The 18897-nt window shown below is 43.5% G+C and overlaps 1 protein-coding gene and 1 non-coding gene across 10 annotated transcripts in view; one reads left to right on the top strand and one right to left on the bottom strand.

Moving 5' to 3' along the window:
* The window catches only part of PPEF1 (protein phosphatase with EF-hand domain 1), a 51496-nt gene that overhangs the window by 25664 nt on the left and 6935 nt on the right, over positions 1-18897 (bottom strand). The window contains exons 1-2 of one of the 9 annotated variants that reach the window (XM_062603668.1): positions 14472-14511; positions 3061-3233 (exon numbers count right to left, since the gene is read on the bottom strand). In XM_062603668.1, the coding sequence (XP_062459652.1) occupies positions 3061-3124 (64 nt within the window). In that variant the 5' untranslated portion in view covers positions 3125-3233; positions 14472-14511. Of the gene's footprint in view, positions 1-2996; positions 3016-3060; positions 3237-4796; positions 4879-8874; positions 9328-13192; positions 13379-14471; positions 14512-18897 lie in introns of those variants that run through there. The other 8 variants (XM_062603665.1, XM_062603672.1, XM_062603664.1 and 5 more) reach the window with 8 other exon arrangements.
* On the top strand, positions 14646-14718 carry TRNAV-UAC (transfer RNA valine (anticodon UAC)). The gene has a single exon. It is a non-coding gene; the product is annotated as a tRNA-Val (tRNA).

Below are 18897 nucleotides of genomic sequence, written 5' to 3'. Positions count from 1 at the left end.
ACTACCAGCAGGAAGACAAGAGGAAAGATGGGCAGGTGTGCCATCAGCATTACCAGGGATCACTGCAGATTCTGCAGAACTAGAGGGAAGAGTGAAAGCAGAAGTCTGGAGGGGCTGTACTCAGTCTGAAATAACCATGATCTTGGGAGAGGAGGAGCAGATGAGCTCAGCAGCAGCTTCTGCTTTTCACAGAGTTGTGACTCTTTAGTACTTTAAGGGTGCTCATCAAGAAAGATCAACAAACTTTGAGAAAAGCATTCCTCAGTCACTTGTAAACTGTGATCAGCTAGAAAATAATAAATGCACCTTTCAGTTACTTTGGGCATATGGAAGTATGGATTTATCATCCAAAGGAGGACACCATTTGTTATACAATATTGAAATAAAATACAGCTACTGCCTTGAAGATGGAGCAGCTGAAATAATGCCAAATTCAAATCTAGACATTTGCTTAAATTATGGTCAGAGGGAGACTCTGCATTAACGTGCTTAGCCCTATGGACCACTAACAGGGGCAGTCAAGAGGTATTACATGCATCACTGAGTAACAGCAAGAGGAAGACAGAGCATAGGGCTACTGGCTCCCTAAACCTGTCCCAGGGCAACCACAACATCACCACCGTATCCTTGCCTGGCAACAAAAAGGAGGGCAAGGTAAGAGGCTGCTTTCAAGAGATGTCACATTTACTCACTTGAAGTTGCACAGTTGATACTCAAAAGCAAAACAAGAACTCATACCAATACTTTTTCTCCCTGCAAAATTGCAAAGAAAAGCTCTGTACCACAGGGACAACAGTTTACACTAGTCAATTATTTTAGCTGATCACAAATACCAAGAAGAGACTAGGATAAGTGGCACCCCTGAGTGAGAATGATTTTTTTCTTTCTTAAACTGACAGTTACGCAAGTAAAGAAAAATCTCCACAGAAAAGTGATTCTGTTAATAAATGCATAAAATTAAGAAAGCTTTTTTAAACTAAAAATGCTTAGAAGTGACATAATAGCATGGGGTTTTTTGCTTATTTTATCATTAATAAGTATACAGCACAGTTAAAGTGGTAAAATTTTCTAGTCCAGACAAGGCCAAAAGTCTGCAGAGACCCCCATGCAACAGATATCACATCCATCCTAGAAAAGTCCTCTTGCATGAAAGAAATGTAATCCTTATATGACTAAGCACATCCTTTGTACCCTACATAAACTCTGAGATCTTCCTTAATTTCTGTCCTTTCTGGAATTCATCACCACCACCACACACCAGAAAGCTTGACACATCACAGCACAGCTGTCATCAACTTTTCTCTTTAGAAGAATACCTAAGGGGCAAAGCACAGCCACCAGCACAGAAACTGATTTACAGCATCAGAAGCATTGAACTTCCCGTTATTAAAGCCCCCCTAGGTTGCTTAATGGTCCTGAACACTTAATACAGCACAATTCCACTAGTATCCCATAAGACAGGTATCTAATGAGCTCTTTGGTTAATGTTGCAAATCTAACAGAATATTTTGGGTTGGGTTTTTTTCTTTTGTTTTTGTTTTTCTGGGGGGGGGGGGGGGGGTGTGCTTTTTTTTTGTTTTGGATTGGGTTTCTTTTTTTTGTTGTTTGTATTTTTGTGAGGGTTTTGTTGTTTTTAATTGTACTCACTACAGCGCTATTATTCTCAGGACTGAATTAGAACACGATTTTCACACTAGGCTAAACTGTATCTATAGAAATAATTGTTATCAGTTGCAGAAGGTCCCTACCCTACCTGTTAAATTAATGTTATTAATGCATTAGAGGGATGTACAGCCTCAGGCTGCAGACCAAATGATGGTTTGGCATCATTTGACTACTGCTGAAATGGAGAAAGAATATCACCCAGCAACTGAAGAGGACAAAACATTGTCAAGCACACAACAAAATCATAAGCCAGCTTTGGGATAGCAAAGCCTGGCTCCACACCAGTGTGTATTGATGGCTGTAAACCAAGGAAGAGTACAACTCCTCATGCCTGCTGCAAGCTTTTGTACCCTCAGAAATATTCCCAAATAACTTGTCTCTGAGGTCTTGCAAGAAACATATATGCACAGACACAAACCCAAAAGGGAAGGACAGCTTCTCAGTTAGAGGTATGTCTGACGCTCTAGGTGCTTCCGTGTTACTGCCACTGCTGTGACACAGTGCTGATGCTGCTGTGATAACCAAGCAGTGTACGCAAAGCTGAAGGCTACCCTTAAACCGGTCAGTTTGGATGCCTGTAAGTGCTCCTTATTCTCAGTTGCCAGCTTCCTGTGACTTGTGTCCTGGCTTAGTAGCCAAAAAAAGCCCTTCTTTTCAATCATGGCTGGTAGCATAATAATCTCCTAACACTATGCACAGTGCCACATAATATGGTTCCTGGCAGACCCCTAAATTGCGCTTTAATGACAAACCTTGAAAGAGAACACAAAGGATCTGAACAAAGGTCTGAGCTAATCCTGGAACCCACGTCCCTCTGCAAAAGCTGGTGCGGTATGATCAAAAGCAGGGAGATGAGGCATTAGATTTTTAATTGAACATTTAACCAGGTACTGTGGAGACTTTCTGCTCAGTGACTGACAATGGAGAATTGCAGGCCAGGCACTTGGCATGGCAGAAAACAGATTCTAAGAGTCATTATAATAGCTCTGCTTTACTACACTTATTTCATAACCAGGGTCACCCACCAGCAGGAAAATTGGGACAATTTGCCCAGAAATCCTGTGCTGTAAAAGGCTCTAAAAGTTCCCCCTCAATACCTTAATCCGTATGTTTTGCTAGTAACACAGCAACACACATACATCTGAAATTTAGGTTCTGCCCCAGATGCTGTGAATCTTTTCCCAATCTGTAGATGTTAGAGGTGGTCTACAGTTGCCTTCTGACCTCAGCCAGCATCTAAAAGCTATGCACTCTTTTTAAAAGAAGATAATTATAAAGTAATTTTTTTTTTCAAAAAGTATTTTCACAACAGGACTGGGGGAAAACATTACCTTGCAATCCTCTTCTGGTGTTACAGAGATAACCACTGACCCTGAAGACAAAGGCAGCACTCACCGTTCTCTGATGTTCTGTCAGCTATAGAACTGCTGCACCCCATGGTTCCAATAATGCTTCCCATCAGTTTCAACTGCTGCTGATATGAAGCACGTGTCTTTCAGCTGTTATACACATTTCCTGTGTCATTCATTCAGTGATGAGGGTTATACCCCTCCAGGCTCTTCCTAGCACTGCTAACAAGGAAGGGAGTTGGAGGGAAAACAAAGCAAAAAAAGAAAGCATTTGACAACACAGAATCTAAAATAGCTACAACTCATAAGAAATTACTGTACAACACGTCTTGCAAAAACTGGACCTGATGAACCATACTTGGTTTCTTTTTCACATCTGATTACTATCAGCTTGCACTCAAGACTGAAGAACTCAGTAATTAGTACAGTTTACTCCTTACATGTTAGCTGGAAGTTAACGTGCAACTGCGATTTCCTGGTAGGAACAAGAGTAGTAAGGACAAGAGACTAGAGAGGCATGTTACTCTTCATTCTTGTGATTTGAAAAGCAGAACTGCAGAATTCTAAGACTTTAAATTACATCTGATACTACTGCTAAAAAAACCCAAACCAACCCAAACCTCCCCTTCTAACACTGTATTGCTTTGAAAAGTGCCCTGCCACTGCATTTATCACTTTTCTCTCAGTGTCACCACCACCAAACTTGCAAGCTGAGATATTGCAATAGCAAATTGTTTCATCATCAGATTTCATTTAAATAAGCCATCCAATTTTCAGCTGCATTTCTAGTGAAACATTGGCTTCATTATATAAATGAACAAAGTACATTTTGTAGTATGGCTTTTTTTTTTTTTTTCTCCTGGTACTTGCTTAGGTCTTCACTAAATGCTATTATTCACTAATGCAACACACTTCCTAACCAACAAGCTCAAATGAACACAATTCCTCCAAGATATAAGTTAATTTCTAAGTAACAAGAACATCACTGATGCTCTTATAGACTGAACTTTGTAGGAACTAAAGATTTCTTATATGATCACGCTGATTCCTCTCTCTCCCTGTCTCCAAGGATACAGGTTTCTCTCTAGCATATCTGATGTCTAAATTATTGCATTTGTTATTTTGTTTAATTGATATTCCTTTTGACTTTTAAAACAAAGAAGAAATTCATTAACATAAGATGAATGTTTAACTACTATTATTTTATTTTGCCTTTAATAGCAGAAGTAAAAGTAACAGGATAAGAGAAAAAAACAAATGCATAATTAACCTATTTTTAATCTCAACAGGTATTTATTGTTGCAGGACTATTTACAGTGTTGATACCTTTTCTTATATAATGTCCTGTTATGTTATATTAATATTGCAGAACTCTTTATAGTTGTGGGGCTATTTTTCAGCATCCCACAACACAAAGGCATCCTACACTTGAGCTGGGTCTCCCACCTTCTGAGTCAGTATTTATTTTAGGAAAGAGGGATTTTCATTTTTTTTTCCCCACAATGGACTGCTTTTCTTCGCTCTGAAGGAGCTATCATGAAATCAAAAAAAAAAGTGCTGTAACATTAATTTTGAGCCAGTCAGTGGCTTTGTCAGCATCAGACACACTGACATTGCTAATAGCTCAAATTTGTCTTATCTCCAAACAATTGTTCTCCTGAATACTGTCTCCTTGCTTGCCCTCTTAGGGGAATAAGATTTGGTGTTAGTTCATCTCAAACCAACCAGCCACGACTTGAACTGTGATCTGAAGACTAGAACCAAGAGTCAAATAGAGCATACGATCTAAGTCCTGTTGCAGCAAGATGATCTTCAGCGTGTGCCTTGCAACTGGGTAACAGGAACACCAAACTAAACCATCATGTTTCTCAGGATGCCACCCAAGCCACAGCTAACAATGGTCTGACCCAACAAACAGGGATCTGAATCATCATTGTAACCTACTTTCAATGACTTAAGCTTTTCTCCCGGTCACCTCCACTCTTCCCTCCACTTACCTCTAAATTCACGGACTACTAACACCTCCTTGAGCAAAGAAATAAAAAAGATAGAGGCATAGGGACATAAATTTTATGGTGATAGCAGTAAATGAATCCTGAAACATACACTCAAATCTTGGAGGAAAAGTTGCACAAAAAATATCTATCAGTAAACACCTGAAAAAGGACAAATCTGACAATCAAAGAACTAGTCCACGGGAATAATCATCACCTTCAGTCCCAGTATCTGCATCCTAAAATGGGCATAGCGAACATTCAAACTGCTACCTTATTTCCTGATGGCTTCTTAGGTAACTACAGAGCCATCCCGGCCACCCACCTGCACAACCAGACTCCAGACCAGCCACACCTATTGAAGACTCCAGCAAGCAGGGTCTCCAACCAGGCCCAGCAAATTCACTTTCTGCCCTTCTTGTCTGACTAAAGAATCATGAACAAGTGGAACAAGCCTCTGTGGAAAAATTCAGTGTCTCCTTCAGGCCACGGCTCTTCATTGCTCAAAAATGAGCCCCTCCACAAGGAGAAATCCCTCCTCTCCTGCCCAGCCCCCACGCCCCCCCCACCCCCCCCAGTTATGCTGGTTCAAGCCAACTCCTGTGCCAGGCCAAACCTTGCCTTCCTGAACAAAGACATAGAAAAATACCAGGCAAAGGCCATGAATGCCTTCCATGGGGAAGAAGGTTGAAACCCAAGCATTATAGCATTAGAGTAATTTATGTGAGCTATTCACCGTGCAGTGTAGCAATGTCTGGTGAAGAATCATTTGCCGTTATAAAACTCCCCAAAATGCTGGACAGGGAAATGGAAAGCTAGGCTTTTACCAAGGTAATTACAAAGGCTTCAGAGATGCAAGGTAGCTGTATGAGAATTTGGGACATAATGCTGTGTTAGCATTCTGGATACTATGGCACTGGTATGCCATTAGAGAGAATCTGTCATGTTCACTAAAAAGCAGGCAGTAATTCAACATCTGCAAACTTGTTCCATTTTTTAGATATAACTACAAGAAACTGCTATATTTCTCTCAGTTCAGCAAAAAGGCAATTTTGGGATGGGTAAGCACTGAATACATTGCCCATCCACTGAAGCAAAATAAAATATCATTCTAACCATGCCAATAGACATGGACCAAATTAAGCCAGGGTGGTATGTGCTGCTCCTTTTCTGGGTAAGAGTCACTGAAGGTTACACTGCAGCAAGTGCTCAGAAATTTGGGGTTCAGAGCCATATCTGGCGAGAGCCTGATTTACAGAGAGAATGAATCAGCACCATTTCAGCTGGATGTAATAGGTGCTGCACAAAATCAATCATGCCTCCAGTCTGTCAGTCACATAAAGACCTGGCTGCCTAAAGAATAATGGAAAACTTTTAAAGATTTACAGCTGACTTTTAATAAAATCAGGCTGCAGGTCCTTTGGGCAGAGTGCTATCCTTTCAAACATACCTTACCTTTTAAAATTACATGAGCTGTGCTACAGGCAGACAAATGTAAGCTAGATCAAGCCTGAGGATATTGAAGCCACACAAGTAAGAGCCACTGGGTTTTAACTTCTTATTCTTGCTTTGTTCCATTTGTTTCTTTGATCTTTTTCTGGGTAAGAGTCACTGAAGGTTACACTGCAGCAAGTGCTCAGAAATTTGGTGTTCAGAACCGTATCTGGCGAGAGCCTGATTTACAGAGAGAATGAATCAGCACCATTTCAGCTGGATGTAATAGGTGCTGCACAAAATCAATCATGCCTCCAGTCTGTCAATCACATAAAGACCTGGCTGCCTAAAGAATAATGGAAAACTTTTAAAGATTTTTTGATAAAGAATGAAAGGCTCCTCCCACCATTTTTGTTGGGATGGGAATTATGTTATTTCCTTTAAACTGCTATCTCAAGCAACATGCCTCCATTTCCTATTTCCTCCTCTCTCAACCATATTTGTGAACAGGTAGTTATGATCTCCTCCCACAACATGTTTTAGAAGGTACATGTGGTCAAAGAAATGATGAGATAGGGACATTTTTCTCCATTAAGATCAGATGGATGGGTGGGTGGGTAGATGCTTTCAGTGACAGGGGCTTTCCTTTGATCCCTTCTTGCTATCAATTTTTTAATTTTCTGTGATTCACAGACTTCCGTTAGAGTTGTTTTCCTTTGAAAATTAGGACTGCAGAGAACAGAGAGATACCATGACATGGGTTTGTGATTGATTTGCTTCTGTGCATTGCTTGGGGAATAAAGCAGGAAAGAGCAAAATGCTTAAGAAAGCCCAGACATTAAATCACAACACATAGGTTAGCACCTTTAGCGGGACAACTCTTCAAAACTGTCTTGTGGCCAGACTTGAGATTGTGAAGGATGGGAATCTAGAGATGAATTAAAAATTTCATTATCTAAAAGACACACCCTGCAGAAAGTGGGATGAAGCAGCCAAAGTCAACTAACAGAGTGAAAGAGAACCTTGTGATGCCACAAGAAATGTAATTTTGACATTAGCACCGAATTTAGTTTGACAAGGGACTGATATGAGAACATCAAACATAGGGAAAGCAGTATCTGTTTAGGTCTCTGTTATTTTACATCCATGGGATAAACTGACATTTCCATTAACTGACTTCCAATGGTTACACGTATGTGAAAGAAAGGAGAAAGCCTTTTTGTTTACAGATAATTTCTTCAACCTGCTCAGAGAAACAAGGCTAAGCTCAATATAAAACTGAAGGAATCATTTCTAGCAGTGGCTTTGTTGGCAGATCTCTGTATTTGGGCCAAGGATCAATAGGGACTGGATGTAGTAAGATACCAGTAAGCCAGCAAAGCCTGACAGAGCATAGGATGAATATATAGAACAGCTCAATAAGGTGGACTCATATTCCCAAGCCCAAAAATGCTCTGCAAGAAGAAATAAAAGCAAGAGCTGCAAAGGTGTGAACATGTAGAGATTATTCAAGCAATTGCTGAGTTCAGGAACTACATGCAAATCCAAGGAGAACCGTAGAAAACCGATGGAAGAATGCCAGTTCGTGTTATTTACAATCAATAAAGAATACACTTACACAAAACATTTGCACATTTTTGTGCAGAAAATAAACAAAACAAGCAGCCCTATTTTTTGCACGGCAAGACTTTGGGCAGAATGTTTTTTAAAAAGAGAGGAAGTAGCAAACACAAGTGCACAAATGAGGTACAGATCACCCTGAATCCAAAGCTATCACATAATTTTCCAGAAATGCTAAATGCCTGTAGGGGGAGATTCCTCTCGGAAGCAAGGAGAAAACTCAAAATCCTGAAGCAAAGTTGGTTCTAGTAAACTGGAACCAACCAGAACATAAAAGTTAACATCCTTGTCTGAACCATGCATTGCCCTGCAGTTAATGAGCAGGGTCGTTAATTCTCCTTACTTGAAGGGGAGAAGGGGTGAAAGAGCAAAGCTCCAGAATGAATGTGTTAAAACTTAAGTCAGTTTAAATATTCAATTAATGCTTCAGCTGAAATTCATATTGGTTAATAAAATATAAGTTAAGCATCAGAAAAAGGTTCAAAATTATATTAAAAATAGTTTTTCCTAAAAACAAAAGTACATGAAATACAGTAGTCCCAAAGCCAGCTGATTGCATCTGTATTCAGAAGTTCTGGATATCTGATCCAGTTCAGGTCAAACTTTATAGTCCAAAGCACACTGATTTTTCTCAGGATAAAATCATAAACAGTTACACATACGTCACTCCCTACACAGACATAAGATTAGGACAATTTGCTCTTTAAAAGTGAACTAAAATATACATATATACCCCACCCAAAGCTTACTTGTTTTTTTCTTTCTGCTTCAGCAATACCAATTTTTTTCTTTTTCTTTTCTATAAGGAGTACCTTTAGAAGATTCTTTTTTTTTCAGGAGAAAGCAGCCCCTTTTTGGCAGCAGAATTGCACAATGACGGGTGAGGCTCTGCAGAACAGGTGCTCGGATTCTCTCTGGGGTTCTGGAGCTAGGAGATGCAATGCACTTGCTCTCCACCTATTTAAACAGCTTCCTGAGAGTAAATTTCTTGAGCACAGCTCTTCAGAAACATTCAGGGGAAACGCTGTGTTCATCATTCAGCCTGATGTGCAAGCTCATGGCTGTAGCCCTCCAGCTGCAGTGTATGCATGCTGTTGAAGAGCTGTTTTGTCACCATGCACCCTGAATCTCAGGCAGAGAAAGGGATGGGCTGAAGTTATCTGCTTCACATCTGAAGTCACATGATCTCTCTCAAGAGGAATGGCCTTTCTGCTGTGATGAGGTGATGATTTGCATTTTAGCAGCTCTAGCACACTGAAAAATAACATAAGGGCTGTGCAGGTATTTGGTGATCTGGCATGTTTATGAAAGCCCTTAAGGAAAGAAAAACTGAATTTACAATGAGGCATTATATCTGCGTGTTAGCAATACTGTTTTTTTTCCAAAACACTCATACCCAGATAATAGGACCAGCATGAAGCACTCAAATCTTGTACTCAGAAGCAGTGCACTAACACCTGCACACTTCATTTCTTCATGTGTATTCACATGTTCTTCCATAAATGTGTGACTGAAATTCAGCGGACTCTGTTCATGTTTTGGCTTGTCTGCTCCTTGTGCAACTACTGGAAAGGGACTGAAGAAGCAGAGAACTCTGCAGTATGGCTCCCCTGTGCAGTCAAGAACCCATGGCACTGTACACTTTCAAATCGAAACCTAATCCCTGGCAGCAGGGCCCACAACTCCGAACCTAGCTCCTCACCTCGCTGACCAGGGACTCTCAGTCACTGCACAGGTGTCCTTTGCATGCCCAAGGTGATTTGTTACTGCCCACTGATCCACAAAGGCCCCTAAGGAACCTGCCATTTCAGGCAGTATACCGATACCGTGGGGACGCTGCCATTTTGAACACATACACCACTGAAAAATATAAATAGCAGTATAGTAACGACACTAATACAGTCTTGGGCCCAGTCTTCAACATCACTCATCTTCATTACACCACACTTTTCCCAAATGTGTCCTTCCACACCCCTCCAAAAGCTGTGGAGGGGCGGCTTGCTGCTGTGCCAACTGATGGAACAGAGCACAGGAGCCACTTCTGTGGCATCAGTGCAGGGGCCTTCATAAAACAGTGACAATCAAAGCAAGATCTTGACCCTGCAGCCCCTCCCCCAAAGGCTAATAACACTGTAACATGGTATTTTCAGGGAAATTCTGCCATCAGTGTGGCGACAGTTATAGAAAGGCATCCACCACCACTGTGAAGAACAGTGATCAAATAATCTTTTGGGACAGAGACAGACAACTGCCCCTACTGTGATGTAACAGATGCATCTATTAATGTGCAAAAGATATTTAAAGTACCAAGCTAGCAAAGCAAAAGGTATATGTGAATGAACTGGTTTGATGGACTGAGCTAGTCCTTTGAGGTTCTGGAGTCCCAGACAAAAGCCTCCACTTTCAAAGCTGTTCCCCTCTTATGAGACAAGACAGTAAACGGCATATATATCAGGTGTGATAATTCTGCATGACCCAGAAGGGTTCTGATGTTTGTTTTTCTGGCAGGATGCACTTTCCCTGATCAGAGTTGCAGTAGCTAATCATTTATGTATGATCACTCTGTTCTGCCAAAATGCATGCAAGCAAAACTACATCACAACCTCTTTCGACTGCAGTCTGGGGATACACATTATTTATAAAACACTTACTGTACCTGATAAATTCATCTCTATTGGAATTAACCAAGATTTCTGCATAATGTGAGGCTATAAGGCGTGTTCCAGTGGCCAACAAATCCATCAAAACATTTCATCCATTTAATGGAAGAGGAATCAAACCTTTAGCTGTTAGGTTCTATAGGACATAAAGTCTCCACTGTGTGTTTTCTTTTGTTATTCATGGAAGTTGTTAGCCCTCTGTCTTAGTGGTCTGACGTGACCAAGCAACCTGATAAAAAGTCAGTCCTGCTGGACTGAGCCACCTCTCCAGTTACCTACAGGTATCACAATAACATGCAACTTGAGGAAACACAAATATGCTTTCCAAATTAACCTTTCCCATTCAAGTCCAAGGATGTATGCTGTATCAAATGAGCATTCTCTTTTCCGCATAAGGCAAAGAGAACATACCAGTCCCACCAATAAAGTCTCACATACTACCGCTTTTTTGTTCAGCAGTCATGTATCACACACACACTTAAGATGCTGAAAGGGTTTTAGAATCAACAGTTGTAACAGAAAGTAGGCCAACACATGCTGCCAATATGTTGTTGAGCAGTCTGGCATGACAAGAAAAAACCCAGTTATGTGCAGGAATCGGGACATCCCTTTACAGACAACCCTTCTTGATCTAATAGCACGTACTCTGTTTTAAAATACTTTGGAAACATTAACCTCCCTAGCAAGCTTCCATGCAGGCATTCCACATACATAATTCAAATTCAGCCTCAGGCCTACTTCTCAGAAGTACCCACTACAAAGTGATGTAACTGATATTTTCAGAAAGACTAAAAATAATCATAGTCAAATTGAATGTCTTGACAATGGCTCCCCACCTTTTACCCTCCCTCAAAGAAGTATTTTTGAGTATTTTTTGAGCTTACAAAGCTCAAAGAAGTATTTTGAGGCAACCAAACAATTTTTTAAAATACCAAAGTATTTTAAAGTACTAGCCAGGGGACAAGGCCCTGCCTGAGGACCTGGATGTCCAGTCACAAACAGAAAGAATCAAAAGAATAGAAGAAACAAAGAGAGAAATAAATGTCCAGAACAATTTTAAGCTCTGCCTCAGTCAGTCAGATGACAGAAATGTGTTCTCACAAACCAGGAGGAGGTTAATCTGTGTGAATAGGAAAATAAATTCCCCCTTGACAACTCTGGGTGAGATGAGGAATAAAAGAGATTAAAATTAGTATCGCTGGCTAAAAGAACACAAAATCAGAAATGTGAAACAAAGGCAGGTGTAGGGCCTCCAAACTCTTGAAGGCCAAGAAACTAATCCAGAACACTGTGCAAACATCAGGATCTTCTGATCATCTGTAAAAATTAGAACTTTTTTTTTAGAAGAAGAAGAATTTCCCAAATTATCAGTTGAATATAATTCTGGGAAGCAATGACTAATGATATAATTTGCACAACTCTACCTCCCTCATGTTAGCTTCAGCCTCCACTTAGCGCCTGTAGAGATGATAGCTAGCTATAGCATTCAGGTTTTGCAGTCTTAGTAAAGCAACAAGAGGGAAAAGAAATAGGCATAAGAACTGCCTAGCAGCAGCTTGAGCTGCGTTTTGTTGGTCTGGTCAACCAAAAGCTGCACTGAGTGCAAAACCTACATCCTGAAGCCTCGAGCCTACCAGACGGTCTCTTCCGAAAAGGTGCCTCTGGCTAAATCAGGCTCATAAGGTCAGGAGGGTACACAGATTGGACTCACACATTAATGATCACTATGTAAAAGGGGTTTTTTATTTTTATATTTTTTTTAAGACTAGGAACTACTAAGTACAGCCATCACATACACGGTAGGGAGTCAGCAAAGTCTATGGAAATAATTTTCTTCACCTCTATTTTCATCTTCTCCTTATGAAATTGTTTTTAATGACAAAGACAAAATTTTCTACCTTCATTTGCTGCTTCAGCAATCAGTTTCAAGAGTCAAGGCAACTACAATATTTAGCTACAAACAATATATTTTTTGCTTACAGGCACCACATGCTTCTGAAAATTACCAAACTTACCTTTTATATTCCAAATTAATTCTTTGTAACTTTTAACCACAGTCCTATAAACATTGTACAGGTTCCTTAATGTGTACTTCTACAAGCCACGCCCTTTGGGATGTGAGGATTTAGCATGGTGAGGATTTAAGTATATAGTGAAAACCCCCTAAGAGATGACATAGGATGACATAAGAGATGCATTGTGTGATCCAACAGATGACAAAAAAGTTCCAGAATTAATGAATACCTGATGCAGACAGGCACAGAACTGCACAGATACAGCTGCTCTGTACCCTCACAGCAAGCCATCTTCTGCAGAAGATACACGGTGAATCCACGGCCTAAATAATCTTGGATTACTGATGGGTGAGAGGAGGGTGTGAGCAGACAGTATGAGGAGCTCCATCAGGTTCGCTTTAGCAAAGAGACACCTACGGAACACTTAGGCCACCTGGTACTGTATCCACACGTACCACAACATTTTGTAAAAGCAACCCAGCTCCAGAGCAGGATCACGCACAACCTGACACACCGACCTGCGCACTACCAACCACCGAGGGCTCCGGCCAGGCAGAGTGAGGAGGTGAGCTGGTGAGCGCGGAGAGCCCCCTGCTGGCGGCGCCGTGCGGCACCGCACCGGGAGTCGGCCGCAGCGCCGCCCGCTTCGCGCGGTCCCGCCCAGGACAGCCCAGCCCGTCCCTCCGAGCCATGGCCGCCAGCGCCGCAGCTCGCCCGCCGACGGGGTTCAGCGATGTGGGGGGTAATGACCGTTTCCAGGGGAGCTTTGCTTTACCCTGCTGGTGGTGAAAGAAAATTTCCGCTGTTCCGGGGTGGATTTTAGAAAGCAAAGGGTCTCGCTTTCACGCCTCGCTTTAAAAACACTCTGTAGAGCGTCACACGCTGTGCCTGAGGGGATAAATCGTAACTTTCGCACATCCGTTAGGCACCACGCAACAGCTTCCTCAAGGAAGCACTGACAAGCTCTGCCTTCTGTCTTAGCACGTTGCTCCAAACACTGCCTCCTGTGCCCATGAAACCATCCACACCTTCCTCCCGCACTGCCGGGAGGGCTGGAACACCCGCCGCCCGCGGAGGAACGCCTTCCCATGCCTGGCTGACTTGGGACCCACGCAGCCGCAGCCGCGCTCCTCCCAAGCAATAGGGTGCTTCAGCGCCTCTCCCGGAGCTCAGCCTGCCTTTCCCATGCTCCGGCCAGCCCGCTGGGTACGAGATTTAACGCACCAGTCCCGCTGTTTCCCTCTCACGTGGGAGAAGCGAGCGGCCAAGCACACCCAAGGGCAGTGGGATGTGCAGGAAGGCTGGCTGGCCAGCCATTTCCCAAGCCGGAGGTCACGGCGTTAGGAGCGTCTAGGCTGGAAGCCACGACGTACGGGTGCATAGAAACGGGGTGCTCGCAGTACCCGCTCCGGGCCTTAACGGGACTCTTGCCCTCCAGGCTCGTTACCTGCCCCAGCGCCGGGTTCGGCGGGGCAGATAAGGGCCCGAGGGCGGGAGCTGAACGGCTCTAACGCGTGGAGATGCATGCCGACGCTGAAGTCGCGCATAAAACCTTACCTGTGCCTTCCCTACCGTGAGAGCTACTAAAGCGATTTACCCCCTTCACTGCTCCTCTGTAGCTAGCTGAGGGGCAGAAGATGCATTAGGGTGATTTTTAATGACTACATTTTTAATTAACCAGCAATTTAAAACGAAAATTAAAAAAGGGCAAACAAAAGCCGCGGCTGCGGAGACCTGACTCCTCCTCCCTCGCACGTTGTCCCCGCTACACTCTTCACGCGCCCAACGGCTGCGCTCCCCCGGCCCTCCCCCCAGCTTCGAGCGCCGCACCCACCCCGGTGGGGCGGCAGGAGGCGCCCCAGTGTCTGATCACATAGGGGTAGTCCCGCGGAGCATGCCGTGTGTGGCGGTTCCATAGTGTAGTGGTTATCACGTCTGCTTTACACGCAGAAGGTCCTGGGTTCGAGCCCCAGTGGAACCAGCGCCGCTGGTTATTTTCGTGCGTCCCCCCTCAATTTTTCGTCGTTTCCTATAGAGCGATGAGTCTCTGCTTTCTACTCCCCCCCCCCCCCGCCCCAAGACGGGCAACCTTATAAGCGTGTAAAGAAAGGGTAAGCCCTGCCTGCGGCAGAAGTGGAAGGTGAAGGGAGTGGAAAGGCTCCTCAAGCAGGAAACTCCCTTCCACAGGCCTTGTTCAACGGAGTAATTTTTCTAAGAGTATGACCATAATTTGGGGTTGTTTGGCCTGGAGAAGACAGACCTAACTGCAGCCTTTCAGTTCTGAAAAGGAGCCTGTAAGAAAGATCAGGAGAGACTTTCAGCAGGGCTTGTTGTGACAGGACAAGGAGTAATGTTTTTAAACTAAAAGAGGGGAGATTAAGGCTCGATGTGAGGAAAAAATTCTTGACAATAAAGGTGGTAAAATACTGGCACAGGTTGCCCAGAGAATTGGTGGTGTACCACCCCTGGGGACATTCAGGGCCACGCTGGATGTGGTTCTGAGCAACCTGATCTAGTTGAAGATGTCCCTGCTCATGGGAGGGGGGTTGGACTAGATGACCTTTGAAGGTCCCTTTCAACTTAAACCATTCTATGATGCTGATTCTATGATTCTATGATTTAGCCAATGTTGCTGCAGTGCTTGTTTTTTTCCTCTAAAAAGCTCGATTTCCTGCAACAACATCAACCAAAATGCAAAGAGACCCAGCAAGGGCTGGCTTGTGCCAGCGCCCTGAGGTACCGAAGCAGCTGGTGCTTTCTCCACCTGTCTGCCCAGCATGGCTCTGCGAGGCAGGATTTATGGGGTTTAAATCTGGTTGCTCACCTTACAGTACTCCCTGAGCACCAGTTTTGTGGTGGTCAGTAGCCCCCATGCCTCTGGTGCAATAGGGATGCCCAGGGTAGAGCAGGGGCTGTGGGCCTGTCTGCACTGAGGCCTTTCTGAGTGTCACCTGGAAGGGGAAACAGGTAGATGGAAGCCTAATAAAAGTGTTACCCCTTCTTTTAAGTCTGCCTGATACAGGAGCTCTTGGGGGCCATTTTGCATCTTCCCATGGACCCCTTCTCACTGTTGCAGCTTAGGCCGGGGCTGGCTGCTGCAGAAAGGTGCAGATGGGGCCTCTCCCTGCCACAGGTCAGAGGCTTCATCCTCAGCAGCAAAAGAGGAGTCTTTTCTCGACAGCACGGTCTTGCTATGGTCCCTGGGCTGGGTAACCAAGGGGACTACAGAGATCAGAGGCAGCCTTGGAGGCAGAGGGGAGGAGTCTGTGCCTCCTCCCAGGTAGAGTGTGCGAGCATCCACATAGCGGTGGTGAAGGCTGCAGCTCAATGCATCCCCAAGGAAAGTTTTCTCTAGGGCAGACTGGAGTTTTCACTGTTTCACTGTTGCTTTCACCTCTGTGCTTGGAGAAGTGTTTGAGTACAGGAGAAAAACTGTTTTCCCCTGTACTGCGTGTATTGCTGATTTTATTAATCGAGAAAGAAGAAGCCATCTGAGCTTGCCTTGGAGCAGTTTGAGTTATTATGTGTTGTCTCATTTTGCACATGCAAGCCTTTAGAAAAGGGTAACCTCTGGGCATGGATGCTACCATGGCATTTGTCTGTGCATGGGAGCCCTGATGAGTGCTGGGGCTAAAACACCTCTGCAGAAGGAGGAAGCTCCTTAGCTCTGCTGATCAGAGCAGGAGGGTGTGATTTACTTATCATAAAGATGAAAGAGAAAAATCGGCTTAGCTGAAACTTCTCTTAATCATCATCATAAGAAAACTATGAATCCTTTGTCAGTGTTTGGTCTTACTAAAGAAACACTCTGGGGTGTGGGCAAGTTGCAGTTACAAATTGCAGTGCAATGTGCAGATACCTGGACCAGGTTGCAAAAGCTATTTTGGGTAGGAGGCACACATATATTACATTGTAAGACCTAGCAGGGTAATTTCATAACGTTAAGCGCTGTAATGACACTAATGGCCTGTGTGTCCTGCAGCCTGGAAGTGCAGATGTCAGCTCTGGCTTTCCTCTGCTTAACTTGGTTAGAACTGTGTGTGCAGCCCATGGGAGGTGAAGCCAAAGCAATGTATTCCATCTGTTGGGTAAACTGTCTTCCACAGATGGACACAGGCTCAAAGCTGAATCAGCTGTAGCTAGACTTTTCCTAATGTAGGGTTTGCCAGCTTTTGATGTAGGTACTTCCCATGTAATAGGGATGGTGGTCCCCATGGTGCCTACCCTGCCAATGACAGCCACAACTCCCCCAGCTGCATGCATAACAGGGTGAGTGGGCCTGATCCTGGTGGCCAGCACCAGATAACTACCTGCACTGTGTTTTCCTACATTTAGGGAAAAGGCTCCTTTTCAGAAGAGAACTTAAGCTCACACTTCAGGCTTGTGGAAAGAATATTTTGTTTCAAGATACAGATCTTCTGCATGTGTAGACCATCGTAGCTTCATCCATTTCAACAGGATCCAGCTCTTACCGGTTTGACTCAAGCTCTGAAAAGCGTTGGCAGTCTTGCTCTCAGCATGTCAGTATCCTTCTTCTGTGGTTCACACGTACATGTATAAATGTGTATTTTGTACATTCCCTAACTGTGCTAAAACCAAACCACACCAGTCACACATTTGCGCTGAGACACTGCATGTCGTGTGTGTTCAGCTCCCAGACGCGTGAATCTGTGTGTGCCGCTCTGATTTAGCTGTCTGGCAGTCTGACTTTGGGAGAAGCACAAAACCACTATATGGAGTTGCACTTCTCTCTCACACGAGTGCTTTTCTTACCTGCTTCCCTCTGAGGGCACACGTGCACACTGCCAGTCAGTCAAATGCCAGGAAGGCCTCCATGCCCATATATGTGTTTTGGGAGCTCATAGATACACAGCTCTGCCATGATCAGAAGCAAATTCATTTCTCATAAGGAGAAAGCTATAGGCAGAAAGCACTAAGTCTGCATACAGTATTGGCATAGAGCTCCTTAAATGGTGGTGAGATGTATCTTTATCTGCTAACAAAGCCAGGCCAAAGTATGGACTGGAACACTGGCCTCCAGTGATCCATGCTGTTTAATTCTTAGCAAACGCCTGGTAAAATTGTGGTTCAGGCCACCTAACCCAGCTGGGGAGGGACACATGCCAGGGAGCATCCCCAGGCAGGGTGTTGAACAGCCTCCATTCAATTTGTTCCCCCGCTGCCATCCCAGGGGGTTCACACCCTTACAAACCCCCATGCCTTCATGTCATGCCCCTGGAAGTGCAAGCTGTACTCAAACTCATGTACTCAGAGCATTCCAATGGTGCAGGGCAGCCTTTGTATTATTTCCCACAATATGGGGGAAGAAAATACACCAAAATATCTGAGGACCATGAAAACATACCAAAATGTTTTAAAGCCAATGGGACACGAGCTGGACCTGGAGCTGTGTGGCCAAGAGTGAACCTGCCCAATCAGTTCCTGCCTCTGTTTTACACAGCACTGTGGGTATCACCAAACCTTCCTCCTTTGGACCGTTTGTACCAGCCATAGTTTTGTTCCATAATCAATGCCAGGCTAATTTTATCCTTTTCAATTTTATTTTATTTTATTTTTTTTAAGGGAAATGTAGCCCTATCTGGTACTATATTGTGTACTGGATTTAAATTGTTTTCTGTCTTCTGTACCTGAAAGTATTTGTATGCTCACTAGGAATTAACTACATGATTAGTTAGCAATGTTGTCTGTAGTGGCAGCACAGTTTTGCTCTTTACAGTTACTAAAACGAAGGCCCACGAACACCATTAGACACAGAGGGTCTGAACTGTCTAGAGTTTTAATATATTTTAATATATTAAAGGCTCTTCTACCCTTCCTGTGAGCCAGTTCATTTTTTTTTTAATGCTACAGACACATTTTTAAACACAGATTGCACTTTTTTTTTTGTAGGGAGGGAGTTTTATAACTGGGAGCCACCAATCCTGACAGTGTACCTTTGGATGAAGTGTTCTTTGATAACAGCTGTGCTATTTCTGAACATGATCTCTGAGCTATTACATTCCTTGCACAAAATCAAGACCTATTTGAAAGGTGGAGCTGACCATAACCCATGACTGATTTTAAAATGCTTAGGGTGGTAGGAGAGAATTTGGTTTCACTTTTTAAAAATACAGTAGGTGATTTCTCTTTGGGTGGGCAG

This window comes from Pezoporus occidentalis, unplaced genomic scaffold (assembly GCF_034315485.1).
Source record: "Pezoporus occidentalis ecotype Australia unplaced genomic scaffold, CSIRO_AGI_Poc_V1 ctg81, whole genome shotgun sequence".
NCBI lineage: Eukaryota > Metazoa > Chordata > Aves > Psittaciformes > Psittacidae > Pezoporus > Pezoporus occidentalis.
The sequence above is the reverse complement of the archived record's forward strand: the minus strand, read 5'-3'. Positions and strand labels throughout refer to the sequence as shown.